This window comes from Hemicordylus capensis, chromosome 2, assembly GCF_027244095.1.
Source record: "Hemicordylus capensis ecotype Gifberg chromosome 2, rHemCap1.1.pri, whole genome shotgun sequence".
Lineage (NCBI taxonomy): Eukaryota > Metazoa > Chordata > Lepidosauria > Squamata > Cordylidae > Hemicordylus > Hemicordylus capensis.
Genome location: NC_069658.1, coordinates 382,362,051 through 382,381,097, shown reverse-complemented (window position 1 = coordinate 382,381,097; position 19,047 = coordinate 382,362,051). Strand labels below are relative to the sequence as shown.

Here is a 19,047-nt window from a genome sequence, read left to right as displayed (position 1 = left end):
ATTCATAGTGTCTGTGTTAGACTTCCTTGCTCATTCTCTCCCCACATGTATGCTGAATTTGATCGCACTATGATCATTGTTCCCTAAAGGGTCAATGACACTAACATCGTGCATCAGGTTCTGGGTGCCACTCCGGATTAAGTCCAATGTCGCCTTCTCTCTGGCTGGTTCCAGACCAACTGTTCTAGGGCACAGTCATTCAGCGTATCTAGAAATTTGACCTCTTTGTCATTACCTGACTGTGAATTTACCCAGTCTGTGTGTGGGTAATTGGTCACCCATTATTACTGCTCTGCCTCTCTTTGGCATCTCACCGATTTCCTGCTGCAACTCTCAGTCACTGTCAGCGTTTTGATCCAGAGGGCAATAGCACATCCCCAGTAGCACATTTCTTTTCACTACTTGTATTTTCACCTACAGGGTTTCTGTGGAGGACTCTGGTCCACCTAGGTTTTCTACCTTGTTAGATTTTGTCCCTTCTTTAACATATAGTACTACTCCACCTCCTTTCTAAAGAGTTTATATCCAGGGATAACTGTCCCACTGGTTCTCACTGTTCTACCATGTTTCTGTCAATATCCCTCAATATTGAAAATATTGAGAGATATTTAAAGTATTTAGAGATAGTTTATTAGAAGGATAATTCTCAGTTGTAATGGTTAGGTATTTAACTGTCCAAACAGCCTTTCTCAAGAATATGAGGGAGAGATCAGTCTTTTTCACCATGAGCCCCACCGCCTGTTAAGATCATCTGGAGAGGTTCCTCTGCAGTTGCTGCCAACTTGTCTGGCAGCTACTCGGGAACGAGCCTTCTCCGTTGCTGCCCCTGGACTTCGCAATGCGCTCCCTGTTGAAATAAGAGCCCCTCCACATATCTGGCAACTTTTAAAAAGCAACCGAAGATACATTTGTTCACACAGGGTTTTAATTAGATTTATGGTTTTAATTTTTAATGTTTAAATGATTTTAATTGTGTTACTGTAAATGTAATTAAATGATTTTAATTGTAAACTGCCCAGAGACGCAAGTTTTGAGCTTTATAAAAATATATTAAATAAATAAAAATAAACATTGGTGTGACTATGGAGCCCTGAGAGGACACCACAGGAAAGTTCTGTTTTTGAAGAACAGGTTCCAAGGGACCCCACCTGGAATCTGCCCGAGAGGTAGAAGCAGAACCACCAGAAAGCAGTGTCTCCCACCCCAACTTTCTCAAACGTTCCAGAAGGATACTATGGCTGATAGTATCGAAAGCCGCTGAGAGATCTGAAAGGACCAACAGGAGTCACACTCCCTCTTTCAATTCCCAATTGGAGATGTATCCATCAGGCCAGCCAAGGCAGTCTCCACCCCATAGCCCACCCGAATACCAGTTTGAAATGAGTCTAGATAATCAGTTTCCTCCAAGACTGCCTTGAACTGGGAGACCAATACTGTCTCAATTAACATGGAAAACTGGAGACAGGCTTGTAACTGCTTAACTCCACGGGATCTAATACAGGTTTCTTCAAAAGAGGCCTAGTAATTGTCTCCTTGAGACAAGGGGGCATCCTGTCCTCCCTCATTGAATCATTTATCATCTCTGCCAGGCCTTCTACAAGAGCCTCCCTGCCAGATAGTATAAGTTGTGTTGGGCAAGGGTAAAGAGAACAGGTGGTAGGCTGCACCAAGCAGCTTAATCACATCCTTAGGAGTCATAAACTGAAACTGATCCAGCCTAACCACTAAGAGGAATCGCCAGACACTTCTGCATCAGACACTGCTGTAATTGTGTGATCTAAGTTGGCCCGAATACGAGAGATTTTATCCACAAAGAAGCCATTAAAACGTTATAGCAGGTAATTGATGGTTCCAGATTCTGATTCAAGGGAGGGGCATGGAGTAATCCTCGCGCAACCGCACTACACATGAGCTTGAGTATACTATACAGGCAGAAAAGAATTGCTGCTTTGCACGTACTGCCTGAGCATAGATCTACAAATGCACTCTATGTTGTAATCTGTCAAGACGCTTAGGAGCTATCATGTCTACTGTCCTGGTGAGTTTGCTGTTCCAGTTCTCCACCCAGGGCATCAACAGGATTTCCAGCAAAGCCAAAACTAAATCCCTCCAAGGCTTCTTCAAGGATTAATCTTCTTGGGTGGACCATCCTAATAATTATAGGAATCTTCACCCACAGAACACCACCCTGATCAGAGTGGAAGACCAGATCAATCGTGTGACCAGTAATGTGTGTTGGTCCCGAGATGACTTGAGATAGGTCCATAGTTGTCATGGCCTACTTGTGAGCCGCTCTGGACAAATTGGTCCTGAAGTGAACATTGAAGTCCCCCACCACCAGCAGCCTGGGGCTCCAATGCTAAGTCTGAGACCAAGTCAGTCAGCTCAGTTAAGGACTCTGTTGGGCAGTGGGGTGCTTGGTACACTAACAGACGTCCCAGTCTATCCCTGGTCCCCAAACCCAACTACTTACATTCAATATTGTCAGACACTTGAACAGGGATCCTGGTAAAAGATATGTTGTTATATATCAGGGATTTTCAACGTTGTGTCCCCCGATGTTATTGGACTTCAACTCCCAAAATCCCCAGCCCCAGTGAACTTTGGTTGGGGATTATGGGAGTTGAAGGCCAATAACATCTGGGGACCCAACGTTGAGAATCCCTGTTATAATTCACAGCCACTCCACCTCCTTGCCCATGTCCCCTCACCTGCTCCTCAACAGAGTACCCTGGAGGGAGAAGCTGGGACCAGACTGGGCCACCAGACTCCCCTAACCAAATCTCTGAGATACATACCAGATCGGCCCCTTCATCCAGAATCAAATCATGGATGGTTTCAAATTTCATGGATAGTTTATTCTGATATGACCTGGCCTTACAAAAGAGCAATGGTGAGACTCTGTGGATGGTTGGCACGGCTGCCCAAGGTCAAAAAGCTGGCAGGACAGCTGGAAGAAGAAACAGCTAAGAGCTTTCTGATCTCCTTTTCCCTGTAATGGCCTGCTGACCTGTCAACGTTACTTTTTCTGTTCCCTGCCACCACTAAAATAGGTGCCCCATAGTCAGTGGATATGACCCCTTTCTCCCAGTTTTCTGACAAACCTAGACACATTATAAAACAATCCCACCTTGACTTATTTAAAACAAAATCCGCAACATAAAATCCCAATAACACATAAAAATAAAATCTTGGGCCCCGGAGCCTGGCCCTTGCTATCCCTGGAGTGGCTCCCCCAAAGGGGTGATCCCCTTTGGTGTTGTTCTTTTGGTGGGCCCACCACCACAGGCAGCATCCCTTTATAGGCCCAGAGATGGCCAGTCTGGGCAGGTGATACCAAGGGACTGCTGAATCACCCTGGGCCACAGTCCCACTCAGATTCCTCACAGAGCAGCAACCACAGATACAATCAAGGGGCAGCCATGGGCCCCAAGCAGGCTGGCAGAAGACAGATGGCATCTCATCTCTGGGAAGCAGATGGTCAATGTTCTTCCTTCCTGCAGGGCTTCTGGCAGGCTGAAGGCACAGGCAGCATCCTTTTGGACAAATCACTGTGGTAGAGTTTAAGGGCTGGGAGGGGACTGTGCCCATGCCTGCCCTTTCACACTAATTCTGCTCCCCTCTGGTTTTGGAATTGTGATTAATACATGTTCCTAGACTTACTTTGAAGGTCTTGATTAAACCCACTTCTCAAAAGGAGTTCAAAGTGTTTCATTAACCTGGACTGGCGAGTCACACATCAGTGTAAATGAGAAATAGAAGGGAGGGATGGGTGTAGATTGTCTCAATACTTTCTGTGGTGCTTTCATACAGTCATGGGCAAGACAGAAGACACTTGTATAGAGAGTATTTCAGTTTATGTTCCACATGCTTTAGTGTGTTTCTGGTGTAAAAATGAGGCACAAATGAAAAAGGTAAATATTTTTAAACGATTGAACATAGATTGGAATTTGTCAGATGAGGAAGACATTTTCTTGTACCTGGGTTATTTATCACTTTAAACCAAATCTCCATCTCTTATAAGCTGTGGAGGTACTCTAGAATTTAGGTATTTGGATGGCTGTCTAACACTATTTTTGTTGTTGTTGTTGTTGTTGTTGTTGTTGTTGTTGTTATTGTTATTATTATTATTTTCTTGTTTACACAGTCAGACAGGTGTTATTGACTGGTTTGTTTTATCCAGACATCGAGTCCTTCCCAAGGACCTGGGATGCCAGAATTTTATTGTCAGTTGTTATAGATATCGTCGCAGAATATAGGCTGTTCCCAGTAAAGCTGCTTTTTGTAATTGGCTGATGGTGATTTCTGTGGCCCCTATGGTGTTGAGGTGCTCTTCAAGGTCTTTTGGAACTGCACCCAGGGCGCCAATTACCACTGGGATTATTTGGGTCTTTTTCTGCCACAGCCTTTCAATTTCAATTTGTAGATCTTTGTATTTTGTGATTTTTTCTATTTCTTTTTCTTCTATTCTGCTATCCCCTGGTATTGCTATGTCGATTATTTTGACTTGTTTTTCTTTCTTCTCAACTACAGTGATATCTGGTGTATTGTGTGGCAGATGTTTGTCTGTTTGTAGTCGGAAGTCCCATAATATTTTTACATCTTCATTTTCTACCACTTTTTCAATTTTATGGTCCCACCAATTTTTGGCTACAGGTAGCTTGTATTTTTTGCAGATGTTCCAGTGTATCATCCCTTCTACCTTGTCATGCCTTTGTTTGTAGTCAGTCTGTGCGATCTTTTTACAACAGCTGATTAGGTGGTCCACTGTTTCATCTGCTTCTTTACAAACACTTGCTGTTTTATTATTATTATTAAATTTCTATACCGCCCTTCTAAAAATGACTCAGGGCGGTTTACACAAAGAAATAATAAATATATAAGATGCCTATTTATGGTGCACTACTTAAGCTGTAGCAGTAGCTCCATTGATGAACACTAGCTATAATGTAACTAATTCATTGCTCAATATTCTGTTTTGTTCAGTCTTTCTGGATTACTCAAAGATGACAGGAATGCAGTGAAGGCTCTCTTCTGTGAAAGATTTTAGCATCTGTTTCCTATTATATTTTTTCTTTAAGTCTGCATTGATGTTGTGAACATAATCGCACCGATGGCTCTGGCACTATTTTTGTAATGAGTAGTTTAATGTACTCCAGATGGTGACTTATTTATATATAAAAGTAATCTCCAGTAGTGAGGATTTTAAAACTGACTTGATGAAGGAGAGATTCTCCCCCACCCACCCCATGGAGAATGCACTGTGAATTATTTTTACCTGATTGAAGTATAGTGGCAGTGTACTAAGAAATGTATTCAAACATTTATTTAATGGAAATAGCTAAAGGATGCTGCTGAAACTTGAATTAAGTTATACTAGTTAATGTAATCTTCAATTTAAAGAAACTTTGGTGCAATAATATGTAAAGGTAACTTCTTATCTATGTTTTTCCTGCAGGGCAAGTTCATCAGAATAAATTTTGATGTTACTGGTTATATTGTTGGGGCCAACATCGAAACATGTATCCTGTTCCAGCAACCCTTTTGATAAACTGTGATTATGACTTGCATTATCTGTATTGTTAAGGTTGGTTAAAACACAGATAGTTTTGCATATGGGCAATATTGGGAAAAATGGGTCTTGTGCATAGGTATACCTTTGTTGACTAACATTTTGATAATACTGTGTTTGCTGCCAAAGGAAGCTAGGGTTAATACTGGCGTCAAGAGGGTGGGTGAGAGTCCTGCTAAGTGCAAGGAGGGTGCAGGATCAGACTCAATTCTCCAGCTCACCTAGTCTGGTGTATGGCACAATCTGCCTGTCTGGGTGGGCAGTACTGAGCTAGATGGACCTCTGGTCTGACTCAGTATATGGCAGCTTCCTATGTACCTTGGATGGGGAATCTAATTGGGAACAGATACTGTTTTGGAGTCTATACCCCCCTTTTGCCCTTGCTCTGTTCTTGCAGCACTGGTGATTATTTGAGTGACAGCATTGTATTGCTGCTTTCACGGTGGCCATTTGAGTGAACATAGTTGTATTACCATTCTTTTGTTGGCCATTTTGAGTTGTGGCATTATTGCTCTGAGAGTGCTGTACTTGGAGAAAATGTGCTTCTGTTGATGTTTTACTCCCCACCCCACTCCCATGGATGGGAGGCATCATGTTAGGGACTGCACAGAGAATATGACCAGCTGCCTGCTGTGGGTCTGTTGCCCTGCTTGGCTGTCTGCAGCCATATTTTGCTTCACCTTTGTCCCTGTGGGAGTAGTCCCCTAATTAATCTAGTTAAAGGCGGAGGTGCATGAGAGAGGCTGATATTTATTATTTATTTATTACATTTATAAAACGCCCTATCCAAAGACTCTGAGCAGTGTACAACAAGTTTTAAAAGATACAAAAAAAACCATCATTTAAAACACAGTGCTCAAAACAATATAAAAACAATTTAGATACAATTCAAAATCATTTGAAACAAATTCAAATACTTATAAAACCAATTTTAAAACCTTGGAAAGCCCGGCCAAACAAGTAAGTTTTAAGGGCTCTCTTAAAGGCCGACAGTGAGCCGAAACTATAGACATCTGCTGGGAGTGCATTCCATAGGCCAGGAGCAGCTACAAAAAAGGCCCAGTTCTGAGTTGCCACCAGACATAGCCCTCTCACAACCCTGGACAACTCCGCTGGACGTGAACTTGTGGATGCAATACGGACAGAAAAGAATCGCAATAAAAGGAGGCTTAACAAAATTCAACCCAGATCACCAACCCCACCTTAATATAATTTTCCCCCTGACCCCAGTCCCACACCAAAGGCTGGCCTCCTTTGGCGGCTGCCTGCAGGCGTTCCTCCAGCGCGCCTCCTTCCAATTTATGCTCCCAAAGGCTCCAGAAATCTCTCCTCTCATGAGAGATCTCTGGTCCTCGGGGACAGGTGGAAACAGTCAAGCACTCGGGTAGAGGGCACAGGAGGAACAATAGAGCAATCAACCTGCAAGATGGCTTGTCTTCAGAAGGTCTGGGGCTTCAAAGACAAACCTCCTCAGACGACTCTGTAATGTGCAAGCTGTTATTCGTCAGGAGAGGTCAGGGAAGCTGACAGAATCTATCCCTCCCCCTTCCTCTCTTCACCCTTGCAACCTCCCAAATGCTCTGAGCACCTTCTTCCAATTTATGCTCCCAAGGATATAATATGCCCTTCTTCTAGTTTATGCTCCCAAGGGCATGATAGAGGTAGTGTCTGCATACTTTTCATGCAGACACTATGAACCTGGCCTGTGGAGTAACCCCATCTCTCCCTCATCCCAGTGCTCATGTTTCTTGCCTTGTTTGCTCCTTATTGTAGACATTATGGAGGAGAACAAAACAAAAGTAATAAGGCTAAGAAAACGCTAGGATCCACAATGGCAGGAGTCCAACAAACATGTATGTACTGCTTTTCAACAAAATTTCTCAAAGCTGTCTACATCAAATATAAAAGATGCACCCTGTCCCAAAAGGCAGTACAGTGGTCCCTCGACTTATGAAGATAATCCGTTCCGAACGCACGTTCGTAGGTCGGAATTTTCGTAAGTCGAAAAGCGCATCCATGGAGGTCCGGAAACATTCGTAGGTCGAGGAAACCGCATCTAAACGGGCAACGACTTCCGGTATTTTTTGTCGTTCGTATGTTGAAATCTTCGGATGTTGAGTACTTCGTAAGTCGAGGGACCACTGTATTAAAAAACCCAAAATACATATACACCATTAACAGCCACTGAAAAGTTACTGTGCTGGGGTTAGGGCCAGTTGCTCTCCTGCTAAATATAAGAGAATTACCACTTTATAAGGTGCCTCTTTGCTCGGTTAGCTGGAGTTATTACCATAGGCAGTGGGGACACTGCTTTGGCATACCCCAGAGTCCTGGACTACTGGAAGGAGTTGGGGAAATGGAGAATTTACTTGCTTGTGAATTCTCGTTGCTACTTATTTGCCCAACAGTGGTCCAGCTCCCAATTTGCTGGACTACTTAGGTGTGGTTCTTTCTGAGTTGTAAGGAGGATGCCTTGACTTAGAGTGGTGGATCTGCTCCATTCATTGCTGTAGGGACTGGCTCTGAGAAGTGGGAGGTGCCTCCTAGGCCACATCTGAGCATGCCTTTCTTTAAAGAACCTGTCTCCTGATGGATAAAACTGAAAAACACCCCCAGAATCTTGCGCTATTGTTGGGCAAATAACAAAATTCCCTTCCAATACCCTTTCTTGGAAGTCGATCTTAATTTGGCTAGGGGTGCATCTCCAGAACCTTTTTCAGTATTGGGGCTTGGCTCTGAAACACTGTGCTGACTTGTTGCTGCTTGCCACAAACGGCGAAAAGCAACAAGCTGCCCTGTCCCCCTCCCTGACTCTGCCCCCAGGTGGGAGCCAGCGCTGACACAGCCCCCGTGGCATTGGCCCCATCCCCTGCCACCTTTGGCCCACACACCACCAGCCCCTCTCCCGCCCACACCCCTTGCTTCCACTGGCAGCTGCAGCAGCAAAAGCACTGGCTGCCCTCTCCTCTCTGTGCTGGGAATAGAGTGGGGGAGGGGGAGAGAGATTCTCCAGCAGCACTGCCTGGCGGCTGCTCCTACACTGGGAAATGGCCACATGGCGGAAAGAACTGCTGCTGTTTCACAAGCTTTTTTGCTCTCTGTATTCCTATCTCCTTTCTCTTGTTCCACATTTCCTCCAGCAGTAAATGTGTCCAGATGCTGGAGAAAAGGGGAGAGAGTGGGAGCTGCTGCTGCTGGCTTTGTAGCATAGTAGCGACTGAAAGGGTAGGCAGCCATTGTCCACCATTGTAGAAGGTGTGCTCCAAGTGTCTTCCCATGGAATGCACACTGTGCAAACAATCAGCTGTGGCTGACAGTGCAGCCTGTGGGGAGGGTGGTGCCTGGGCATGGGAGGTAGGGGTGGGATGGGGCATTGTCGGTGTCCCCGGTGGAACACCACAAACAACTGGGGTCTGCAGTATGTGACAGCGGCAGCCAGTTCTATGGGGGCAAGGGGGAGTGGTGAGGGCATCATTCTGCCATGCCCAAAAGTGCTGCCTGAGGCAATTGCCTCGATTTGCGTCATGGGAAGGTCGACTCACCTGTAAGATATAAAGTAGGATAATAAGGCCTATGAGCATATTCAGCATGTTTTTCCTTCACCGTTAAGTTCTGCAATCAGCAGTCACTTATTGGAGGATTATATCCCAAGCTATGGCTTGCATTAGATTAGCCCTGGCACTGCTTAAATATTGAAAGGAGAACTTAATGGTGATAATAGGATCCATTTTTTCACTGGTGTACTAGGCCTGAGTCTCCTTCTTATAACTTTGCATTCTTCCCTTCATAGTTTTTCTGTTTTTAAGTTCCCAAAGAAATAGTTTTGGTCAAGCACATAGACTTCTGAATGTGCTTTTTCACAGCCAGCAGTCCATGGGAGAATGTAGCTTAGACTGCTGGACTTTTACAACTTGAGAGTTGCTAATTTTGACAGCTTGTTTTTCACATTGAGAATTTCTGATGGTATTAAAACATAAAAACAGATTGTGTGGGAAGAAAAGGAAAGTATTAAGTTGGGTACAGCAAATGCTGCTACTGGTTCAGGAGCAGTCTCCTTTTGGTGACAAGATGCACAGTTGCCTATTAAAATCCTTAACTACCTTGGCCCAGACTTATTGGAAAAGTCACGGGCTGTTCGTCAAGCCAAAGATGAACGAACGTTTCATATCTTCTATCAGCTGCTAGCTGGGGCAGGTGAACATTTGAAAGGTAAGTCAATACATATAACTTAAATTAATTAAAGTATTTGAACAGAAGCAAAATTCCTTGCTTTAGAATCTTTTGTGTGTGTGAGAAAGAAAAAGGTGACTATGTTCTTCTCAGTGGTCTCTGTCCATCACACAGATGGGTTTCACACAGGCGGGAAGAATAGTCCAGAACATCTATCAAGCTGATCTTTTTATCTGATTGCCTCAGCTGGGTAGCTGGGCACCTCCCCATTCACCTTGGTCACATGACCGTACCCCCTTCTCCTCAATTAATTTTTTCTGCCGGAGAAGTAACATCTCTGGATACCTGTCAAGTTGTTCTTTAGGCTATTTTTCATTTTAGTTTTATTCTTCTTCATCTCCCCTGTCATTTGTTTCATCACTTTCGTGTTTTGCGTTATAATTTCTTTATTCGTGTATAGTTGTTGTTGTTGTTTTTAAAGTGAAGAAGGGATGTGAACGCCCTCACCTCATCAGAGGAGGTTCCTACCTCTTCTATTCACTTTATGGCCGGTAAATCTACTTTTAAACACTGCCCTGACTGTCGGGCACCTTTCCCCTCAGCAGACAGTCATTCGAAGTGCCTTTTCTTTTTGAGTGAGACCCACCTCCCTGACTCTTGTCAGCATTGCCAGAGACTCTCAAAGAGAGCGAAATGTGACAGAGCATCTAGGCTGCGTGTATTTCTTTGGGAGAGCACCCTGTCGGTTGAAGTAATGGAGCGATCAGACACTGCTCCGATTTTGCCTTCTGAGGAGGTGAACGGACCATCAGCGGTGCTGCTACAACCGCCTGGAGGGCCTGGGACACCCGCGGGGACTCCCTCTGCCTCCTCCCTACCTCTCGCCTCCATCGGGCTCCAAATTACCTCAAAGGAGCAGGCAGTCATGGCCTCTGCGCTGGCACGGGACTTGAGTTCCACTGGGCAAACCGCTTCCTCAGAGCCTCCCATAGCAACAGCCGGACCTAAAAAAAAACAAGAGGAAGAAGGAAAAGTCAAAGGATTCCTCGGCATCAAAGCCAAAAGTGGCCGCGATCAGGGAGAAGCGTGAACTGTGCATGCCCAAGACTCTGTTGACAGCTCCCGGCACACGGATCTTCCTGGCACTAGCGAAAAAGAAAACAAAGAAGCAGCATGGTGCCGAGGGTCAGCGATCTGGGTGGCAGCACTTGGGTCCTTCTACACAAATGGCACTCAGCTCCGCCCCCCGGGGGGACCAGGTGAGCAACTTCGGAGCAGTATCACTCAACCTGTGTCCCAGTTTCTTCCAAGTGGCACCGAGGCAACCGCACAATTTGAAGAGTTCTCTTTTGAGTCAGATCCTTTTTCAGATGACTCTAGATATCAACGTGTCTGCCATGCGAATGGTGCAAGGTGCTCAGCTTCCTCATATGGGTCTGCCACCTACTACTCTCCTTATGAATCTGAGCTGTCAGGAGACAGCTCAGGGGAGCTTTATTGCCAGCGACCTTGCAGCTGGAAGCCTTACGCGTATCCACACTACCACACAGGCTATGAGCGCATCTGCAGTGGGTGCTCCTGTTATGAACTGTCTTATCAACCTCACAGGCACTATCGGTCTAGATCACGTTCACCCTGTTTCTGTAGGAGAGAGGTCTCCTCTTGGAGTAGGCAGCAATCCCCTCCTTAGGATCTCCTATTTAGCTGCAATTACCATCCCTCCCGCAGCGCGGGGGACCTCGAACGCAGTAGACGTGTTCACTCTACTCCTGGTGACACTTCCACCCCTGCCGGGGAGCCACATCAGGTGGTCTGTACTATTACTAACTCCTCTGGACTCCAAACTCAGGGAAAATCTGGTCGGCATACAACACCACCTCAGCCTGCTCCTGCTGACCCACCTCTTTTGGCACCGCTTGGACCAATTCCTCCTGAGCAAATATTGCAGGCATCCAACTCTTTCTCTGATTCTGATTCAGAATCTTCTACATCGTCTACACACCCAGCTACTTCCGTACCTAAACGTCGGAAACATGACAAGTATGGGAGCTCCTCATCTTCTAGCTCTCACCTAAAGATTTAACTCTCTTCCTATATGGCCACTATGGCCTACGCCTTGGGCATTCAACCTAAGGATGTTGCTAAACCCTCCGCTAACCCTCTCTTTGATATTCTGAAGGATAAGTCTGCGCATTCCGTGGCACTTCCAATGAGCCAGGCTCTTATGGACATTACAAAAGGTTTCTGGGAGAAGCCATCCTCTGTGCCTCCAGTTTCCAGGAAAATTGAGAATTTGTATAGAGTTCACCAAGAGGATTTCCCCTTTTTACATAAGCACCCATCTCTAAACTCTATAGTTGTGGAAGCTGCTCAAACTTGTGGAAGCTGCTCAAACTAAATTAAAAAATAAAATGCTGTCAACTCCAGTGGACAGGGAGGGCCATAGACTGGACGCTATGGGTAAGTGCCTTTACACTAGTGCTGCCATGGGAGTTAAGATTGCTAACTACCAGGCCTATATGGCCAGGTATAATCACCTACTCTGGGAGAGATTATCAGAACATTTTGAGGGCATGCAACCATCGCTTCGACTTACACGCATAGCATTCCAGGCTGATGGTTATGAACTGAGTAAACAGTTGCTACATTCTTCTAAACATGCCCCAGATGCAATGGGCAGGTCACTTGCCACTTCCATAGCCTTCCGCTGTCATGCCTGGCTTCATTCCTCTGGTCTGAACTCAAAGGCCAAAACTAGGATTGAAGCCCTCCCTTTTGGTGGTTCCATGTTGTTCGGCACTCAAACAGATGACACCATGGAGCATGTACAGAAGATGCACAAGACTGCCAAGTCCATGAGCTTCACCATGGGATTTTCTTTTGGGCGATTTAACCGGTCTTTTTGGTATCAGCGGTCTTACCAACACTGTGCACCGGCCCATCAGGGCTATGACCACTCCTTTCGCCCATCTCGATACTCACAGCCCCAACAGCAGTACAGGAAGCGACACTACCAGAACACAAAAGTCACTCAGCAGAAGCACAAGCAGGAGTCCTTCCCGAAGCGGGCCTGACTATCCATGGATGGGTTTGAGGCTGCGACCCTATCTGGCTTGATGGGAATCCATAACGACAGACCCTTGGATTCTCACCATCATCCGGATAGGTAACGTTATCGAGTTTATTCAGCGCTCAAGATTCTGACAAGCGGACGGTAACGTTATCGAGTTTGTTCAGCGCTCAAGATTCTGACAAGCGGACTACTGCTTTAACACCTGCCCTACAGGAAGAGATTCAGTCATTGCTCGACAAGGGTGCTATCGAGCGTGTCCCTTCTCAGTTAGAAGATGGTCGGTTCTCCCGGTATTTTACAGTACCCAAGAGGGACGGCGGGCTTTGGCCCATCCTGGATCTTCGCCCACTGAACGAGTATGTTTGCTGCGAACATTTCAGTATGATCACAATTCCAGACATCCTAACTCTCCTATCGAGAGGAATGTGGTTTGTCTCCCTAGATTTGGAGGACACTTACTACCATATTACCATCCGCCCTCAACACAGAAAATATCTGCGTTTTCAACTAGGAGACTACACATTCCAGTTTCAGGCAATGCCTTTTGGGCTGTCATCGGCTCCAAGAGTCTTTACGAAATGTATGGTCATCGTGGGCCATCTACAAGAAAAGGGGATCCAGATATTCCAGTTTCTTGATGACTGGCTTTTGGCAGCTGGGTCCTCTGGAACGCTCCATTCTCATCTGAAGGTTACCATCAAATTGCTAAACGAGCTGGAACTCACTCAACCACAAGAAGTCACATCTAACGCCCACTCAAAACATAAAATTTTGGGGTGTCATGTTCAACTCAGTGTCTGCAGTTGTACAGCTTCCTGAAGATTGGGTCCTCGCTATACACCTACTAGCCAAGGCCCTTTACAGGGCCCCTGCTCACCCTGCGAGAAAAGTACAGCGCATGTTGGGCTACGTGGCTTCCATGACCTCCGTCTTATGGACTGCCAGGCTCCACATGCGTCCCTTACAACGCTGGTTCCTGGACGTGTTTCATCCCCACCGGGAACACAACTCGAAATGGTTGTGTGTCCCAGCGAGCATGCACAGTATCCTCCAGTGGTGGATGTCATAGAGGAATCTGCGACAGCAGTATCTTTTTCAGCAACCCTTCCCCTGCCTCCAAATGACTACAGCTGTTTCAGAGGACGGCCGGGGAGCTCACCTGAACAACCTCAGGGTGAATGGACACTAGTCCAGGGAAGAGTCATCACGCCACATAAATTACCTAGAGCTCCTGGCAGTTCTCAAAGCTCTCCAAGCCTTCCTTTCGTAGGTGAAGGGGAAACATGTCCAAATCATGACCGACAATACAACGGCCAAGGCTTATATCAACAGGCAGGGAGGGACTAGATCCTGGTCACTTCTCTCTCTGACCCTGTGCCTCTGGCACTGGGCCCTCTCTCACAAGATGGACCTCTCAGAAGTGCACATTCAGGGCCTGACCAATTCCTTGGCAGACATGCTGAGCCGCACACCACACGCCCCCCACGAGTGGAGTCTAGACACGCACGTTCTCCATTGCTTATTGTGTCTCTGGGGGTTCCCGACCATGGACCTTTTTGCGAGCGAATCCAACCATCAATGCCCCCGGTATTGCTCCAGGGCGGCGGTGGGAGAGGGGTCACTGGGGGATGCCTTTGTGACCCAGTGGACAGGAGAGTTCCTCTATGTATTCCCACCAGTTACGTTACTTCCGAGGGTGCTCCAAAAACTAAAGGTGGACTCTGGGAACTGCATCCTGATAGTGCCCTGGTGGCCACGGAGGCCCTGGTTTCCACACCTCTTACACCGCTCCCAAGGACGCTTTCTACATCTTCCTCCATCGCCGTCACTACTCTCCATGCAGGATGGTCGGATGCTGCATCCTGACGTTCACACGCTATGCCTGACGGCATGGAGAATTCAGCTCTCTGGTCCCCAGAACTGAGGGACGTTTTGCGTGCTTGTCGGAAACGCTCTACAATGATGTCATACTCGGCTAAATGGAAACTTTTTCCTTATTTGCTACAAGGAAGGGCAAATCTTGCCCCAATCTAGCGTCCTTGACATTGACATTATCTTATCTCCTTGACCTAAAATTCTCAGGGCTTTCCCAGTCCTCTGTCAAAGTCCACCTGGCAGCAATTGCAGCCTTTTGGCATGACGATGCCCCCTTTTAACTCTGAAAAAAGTTATACAGTTTGTTAAGGGTTTATCCCATCTTTACCCTGACCCATCCGTGGCGATCCCCACTTGGGACTTGCAATGTGTCCTCTCTTCCCTGATGCATAGGCCCTTTGAGTCTATGGCAACCTGTGACTTGAGATTGTTAACTCTCGAGACGGTTTTTCTGGTAGCCATAACTTCTGCCAGAAGAGTGGGCGAAATTTAGAGCCCTACGGTGTGACCGCGCCTTTCCTTCGCTTTCATAAGGATAAGGTTGTTTTACAAGTTGACATAGCTTTTCTTCGCAAGGTGGTCTCCACCTTCCACAGATCGCAGCCCATCTCCTTACCTGTGTTTTTCTCCAATCCCTCTTCGCCTCTAGAACGTACCTTACATGCGCTCAATGTTAGGCATGCCCTGGCCTTTTATGTTCACCGTACTGCCACCTTCAGAAACACTAAGGTGTTGTTTGTGGCCTATGGACTTCCCTCAAGGGGCATTAGGGCCTCTGCCCAGTCGATCTCCTCGTGGATTGTTCAGATCATTAAATTGGCCTATGAAATTGCTGGTCGCCCCCCCCCCTTAACGCTCATTCCACCAGGTCTACGGCTACCTCCACTGCCTTTGATAGGGGTGTCCCACTCTCTGCAATCTGTCAGGCTGCAACGTGATCCTCACCCTCTACTTTTGTTAAGCACTATGCTTTAGACCAGGGGTGGCAAACCGTGGCCCTCCAGCTGTTTTTGAACTACAACTCCCACCATCCCCAATTGTGGCTGGGGATGATGGGAGTTGTAGTTCAACAACAGCTGGAGGCCAAGGTTCCCCACCCCTGCTTTAGACATAAGGGCTCGACAGGATGCGTGTTTTGGCAGGGCTGTTCTGCAATCAGTATTTGACTGACTTCACTATTCTGTAACTGTTCTTCCTCCCCCCCCCCTTTTTGGAACCTGGTTATATGTTGTTGTTGTTTTTTTAAGGGTGGGGTAAAGGGGTCTTTTAACATTACTGAGTAATAAACATTTGTTTCTGTTCGAACTGTGGCTCGCCTTTCCTACATAGCGGCTAATTTTGGCTTTTAATTCATGGGTTTTCTACCTGGTCCAGGGCTCTGCCCCGCCTCCTTGCTTCTGAGCATGCTATGCACCCATCTGTGTGATGGACAGAGACCACTGAGAAGAACTGCAGGTTGCTTACCTGTAACTGTAGTTCTTCTGGTGGTCATCTGTCCAGTCACACACCCTCCCAGCCTGCCCCTCTGCAGAACCTTACTTCTTGGCATACTCCAGAACTGAGGAGAAGGGGGTAGGGTCATGTGACCAAGGTGAATGGGGAGGTGCCCAGCTACGGCAGTCAGATAAAAAGATCAGCTTGATAGATGTTCCGGACTATTCTTCCCGCATGCATGAAGCCCATCTGTGTGACTGGACAGATGACCGCCAGAAGAACTACAGTTACAGGTAAGCAACCTGCAGTTTTTCAACAGTCATTTTATGCCGACACTATCCAAAGTAACTTGGACAAAAGTTCCCTAAATAATGAAGTCTGAAGCAATGTGGTTCTGTGCTTGGAATGCTTATTGCAAGCCTCACTGAAATGAATGTCCCATAATGACAGAGCAGACTGAGAATTGCCATCTGAAGTTCTATGCAGTTTGAGTCTTGAGCTGGCTAAACACTTCAGCAGCAGGGCAGTTGGGTGTTTTGGTGGCAACTGCCAGTCCCATACTGGACATAAGAGAATCTGGAAAGGGAGCTAAGGGAATCCTAACTATTCTTGCACTGGATAAATGAATAGATAGATTTTTTAGTATTCAAAATGACTTGAATTTGGTTTCTCTCATAACAGCTGACTTACTCCTTGAAGGATTTAACACCTACAGATTCCTATCCAATGGCTACATTCCTATTCCTGGCCAACAAGACAAGGATAACTTCCAGGAGACAATGGAAGCCATGCACATTATGGGTTTTTCTCATGATGAAATCTTAGGTACCTTTTATTTTATTTTATTTATTTAACATATTTTTATACTGCCCAAAACTTACATCTCTGGGCGGTTTACAACAAGAGAAAACATTAAAACATTAATTAATTAAGAACAAAAACAAGGAATTTAAAACACAACAATTTAAAATGTTTTAAATAATATTCTAAAACAACATTAAAAACAATCAAAACAGTATCAGTTAAAAGCCTGGGTGAAGAGATGTGTCTTTAAAGACTTTTTAAATATTGTCAGAGATGGGGAGGCTCTTATTTCACTAGGGAGCGCATTCCAAAGCCTCAGGGCGGCAACGGAGAAGGCCCATCCCTGAGTAGCCACCAGACGAGCCGGTGGCAAATGCAGATGGACCTCTCCTGATGATCTCAATGGGTGGTGGGGTTCATAACGAAGAAGACGTTCTCTTAAATACCCAGGACCCAAGCTGTTTAGGGCTTTATAGGTTATAACTAACACTTTGTATTTTGCCCAGAAACATATTGGCAGGCAGTGTAACTCCTTCAATACTCCTTTTGAAAACGGTTTGATTTTTTCAGGGGAGAAATGTGTACATTTTAACTTGGGTGTCGCACATTTTATATTTACTGAATGAAAGGCGAAAGTATACCTAGTATTTCCAGGATTATGTTGTATTCCACAAAGGTGCAGGATCTTGTCTTTCATTAATCAAAATTAGTTTATGGCTCTGAAGAGGAGTTTGAAAAAGTATGGGAATAACCTAGCAAACTCAAGACCAGAGCAAGCACTGTATTTTCAGTGTCCACGGAATAAAGTTTCAGTGTCATTCATAGATCATTGCCCCTCCCCATGATTAGCAGAAAAAAACATGTAAAATTAGAACAAATATACAAAATTTCAAGTTCACAGAATTCAACTACTCTTAGAGTTACCTTAGCACAGGCTTAACATTAACATATTGAAAATGCAGAAAACTACTTGAAATCAGCAGTTGCTGAATGTGGTTCTGAACAGATCAGAATGAGAGATGGTCTGTTTAGAGCAGACACCAGTTTTTCCTGTGAGTTTTTTTTAACCAGTTACCTTTTTTACTGAATTTGCTTGCCTGACTTCTCTACTATGTGTCTATCACAGCTATGTTGAAAGTGGTATCCTCAGTACTACAGTTTGGCAACATTTCCTTCAAAAAGGAACGGAATACTGACCAGGCATCTATGCCAGAAAATACAGGTAAATGAATAGTTCACATTAGAACCTTACTGCATTTAGTAGGTTTTATTACCATTGATATTTGCTTAGATCCTTGTAAGTACAAAGAACAATTTAAGTGTTCTCTAAAGCTGTCTTTCAAAGGTAGGTATGGTTGTAAGAATATCCAGCATGTTAGTATTGAGAAACATGTATTGTTCACATACTTCATATTCTTTGTGTGCAATTAATAAATAAGACTGCAGAATCCCTAGACTGTGTCAAGGTATTATTTTTAAAAAGCATTTGAATTGTAGTCTCATTAAGGACTTATAAACACAGTCCTTAAAACTCCCAGTAAAAATGGTATGTGTACTTGAATATGTTTGTTTTTCTTGGGTCTTTAGAATGGTTCTGTTGCCAGGGACAGCAATTCTCGAGCCAAGCACAGCTTTTGAGAGAAACTGAGAGCATAAATGTTATATTTAGAAAAATGTGATTGTTGAAGTGACACATACATAAGATTTTTTTCATTAAATACTATCTGATTAATAAGGTGGAGGAGGTATTTGATGGCATTAAGAATTTCCCCCCATATTTCTAGTTTAGTATTTGAATCCTCTGTGGTGAGGATACTCAACACAGTCTAAAAGTTTTGCATACTTAGTTGCTGCTTAGTTTCATGTTTTCAAATGTAGCTCTAAGAGGAATGCTGGAGAGCAGTGGAGAGTGGAATGGAGGTTAGCAAGATACTGAATCTCATGCTAATTCATAGGGCAGGATGTGACTAGCTTTGTGGTCAGGCATTTCATTCAACCTCAGAGATGATAGCACTGAGTTAATATTGATAAAATGCATGCTGCAGCTGAATGAAGCATAACAATGGAGATTTCATTAAAGTATTTTGGTATACTCTGTTCCTGACCTACAAGTCCCTAA

At 45.1% G+C, this 19,047-nt stretch overlaps 1 protein-coding gene across 8 annotated transcripts in view; it reads left to right on the top strand.

Moving 5' to 3' along the window:
• Positions 1 to 19,047, top strand: part of MYH10 (myosin heavy chain 10) — a 175,041-nt gene that overhangs the window by 93,138 nt on the left and 62,856 nt on the right. For all 8 annotated transcript variants that reach the window (XM_053291241.1, XM_053291238.1, XM_053291240.1 and 5 more), the window contains 4 exons: positions 5,459 to 5,522; positions 9,683 to 9,781; positions 16,806 to 16,949; positions 18,055 to 18,150. In XM_053291241.1, the coding sequence (XP_053147216.1) occupies positions 5,459 to 5,522; positions 9,683 to 9,781; positions 16,806 to 16,949; positions 18,055 to 18,150 (403 nt within the window). The remainder of the gene's footprint in view (positions 1 to 5,458; positions 5,523 to 9,682; positions 9,782 to 16,805; positions 16,950 to 18,054; positions 18,151 to 19,047) is intronic.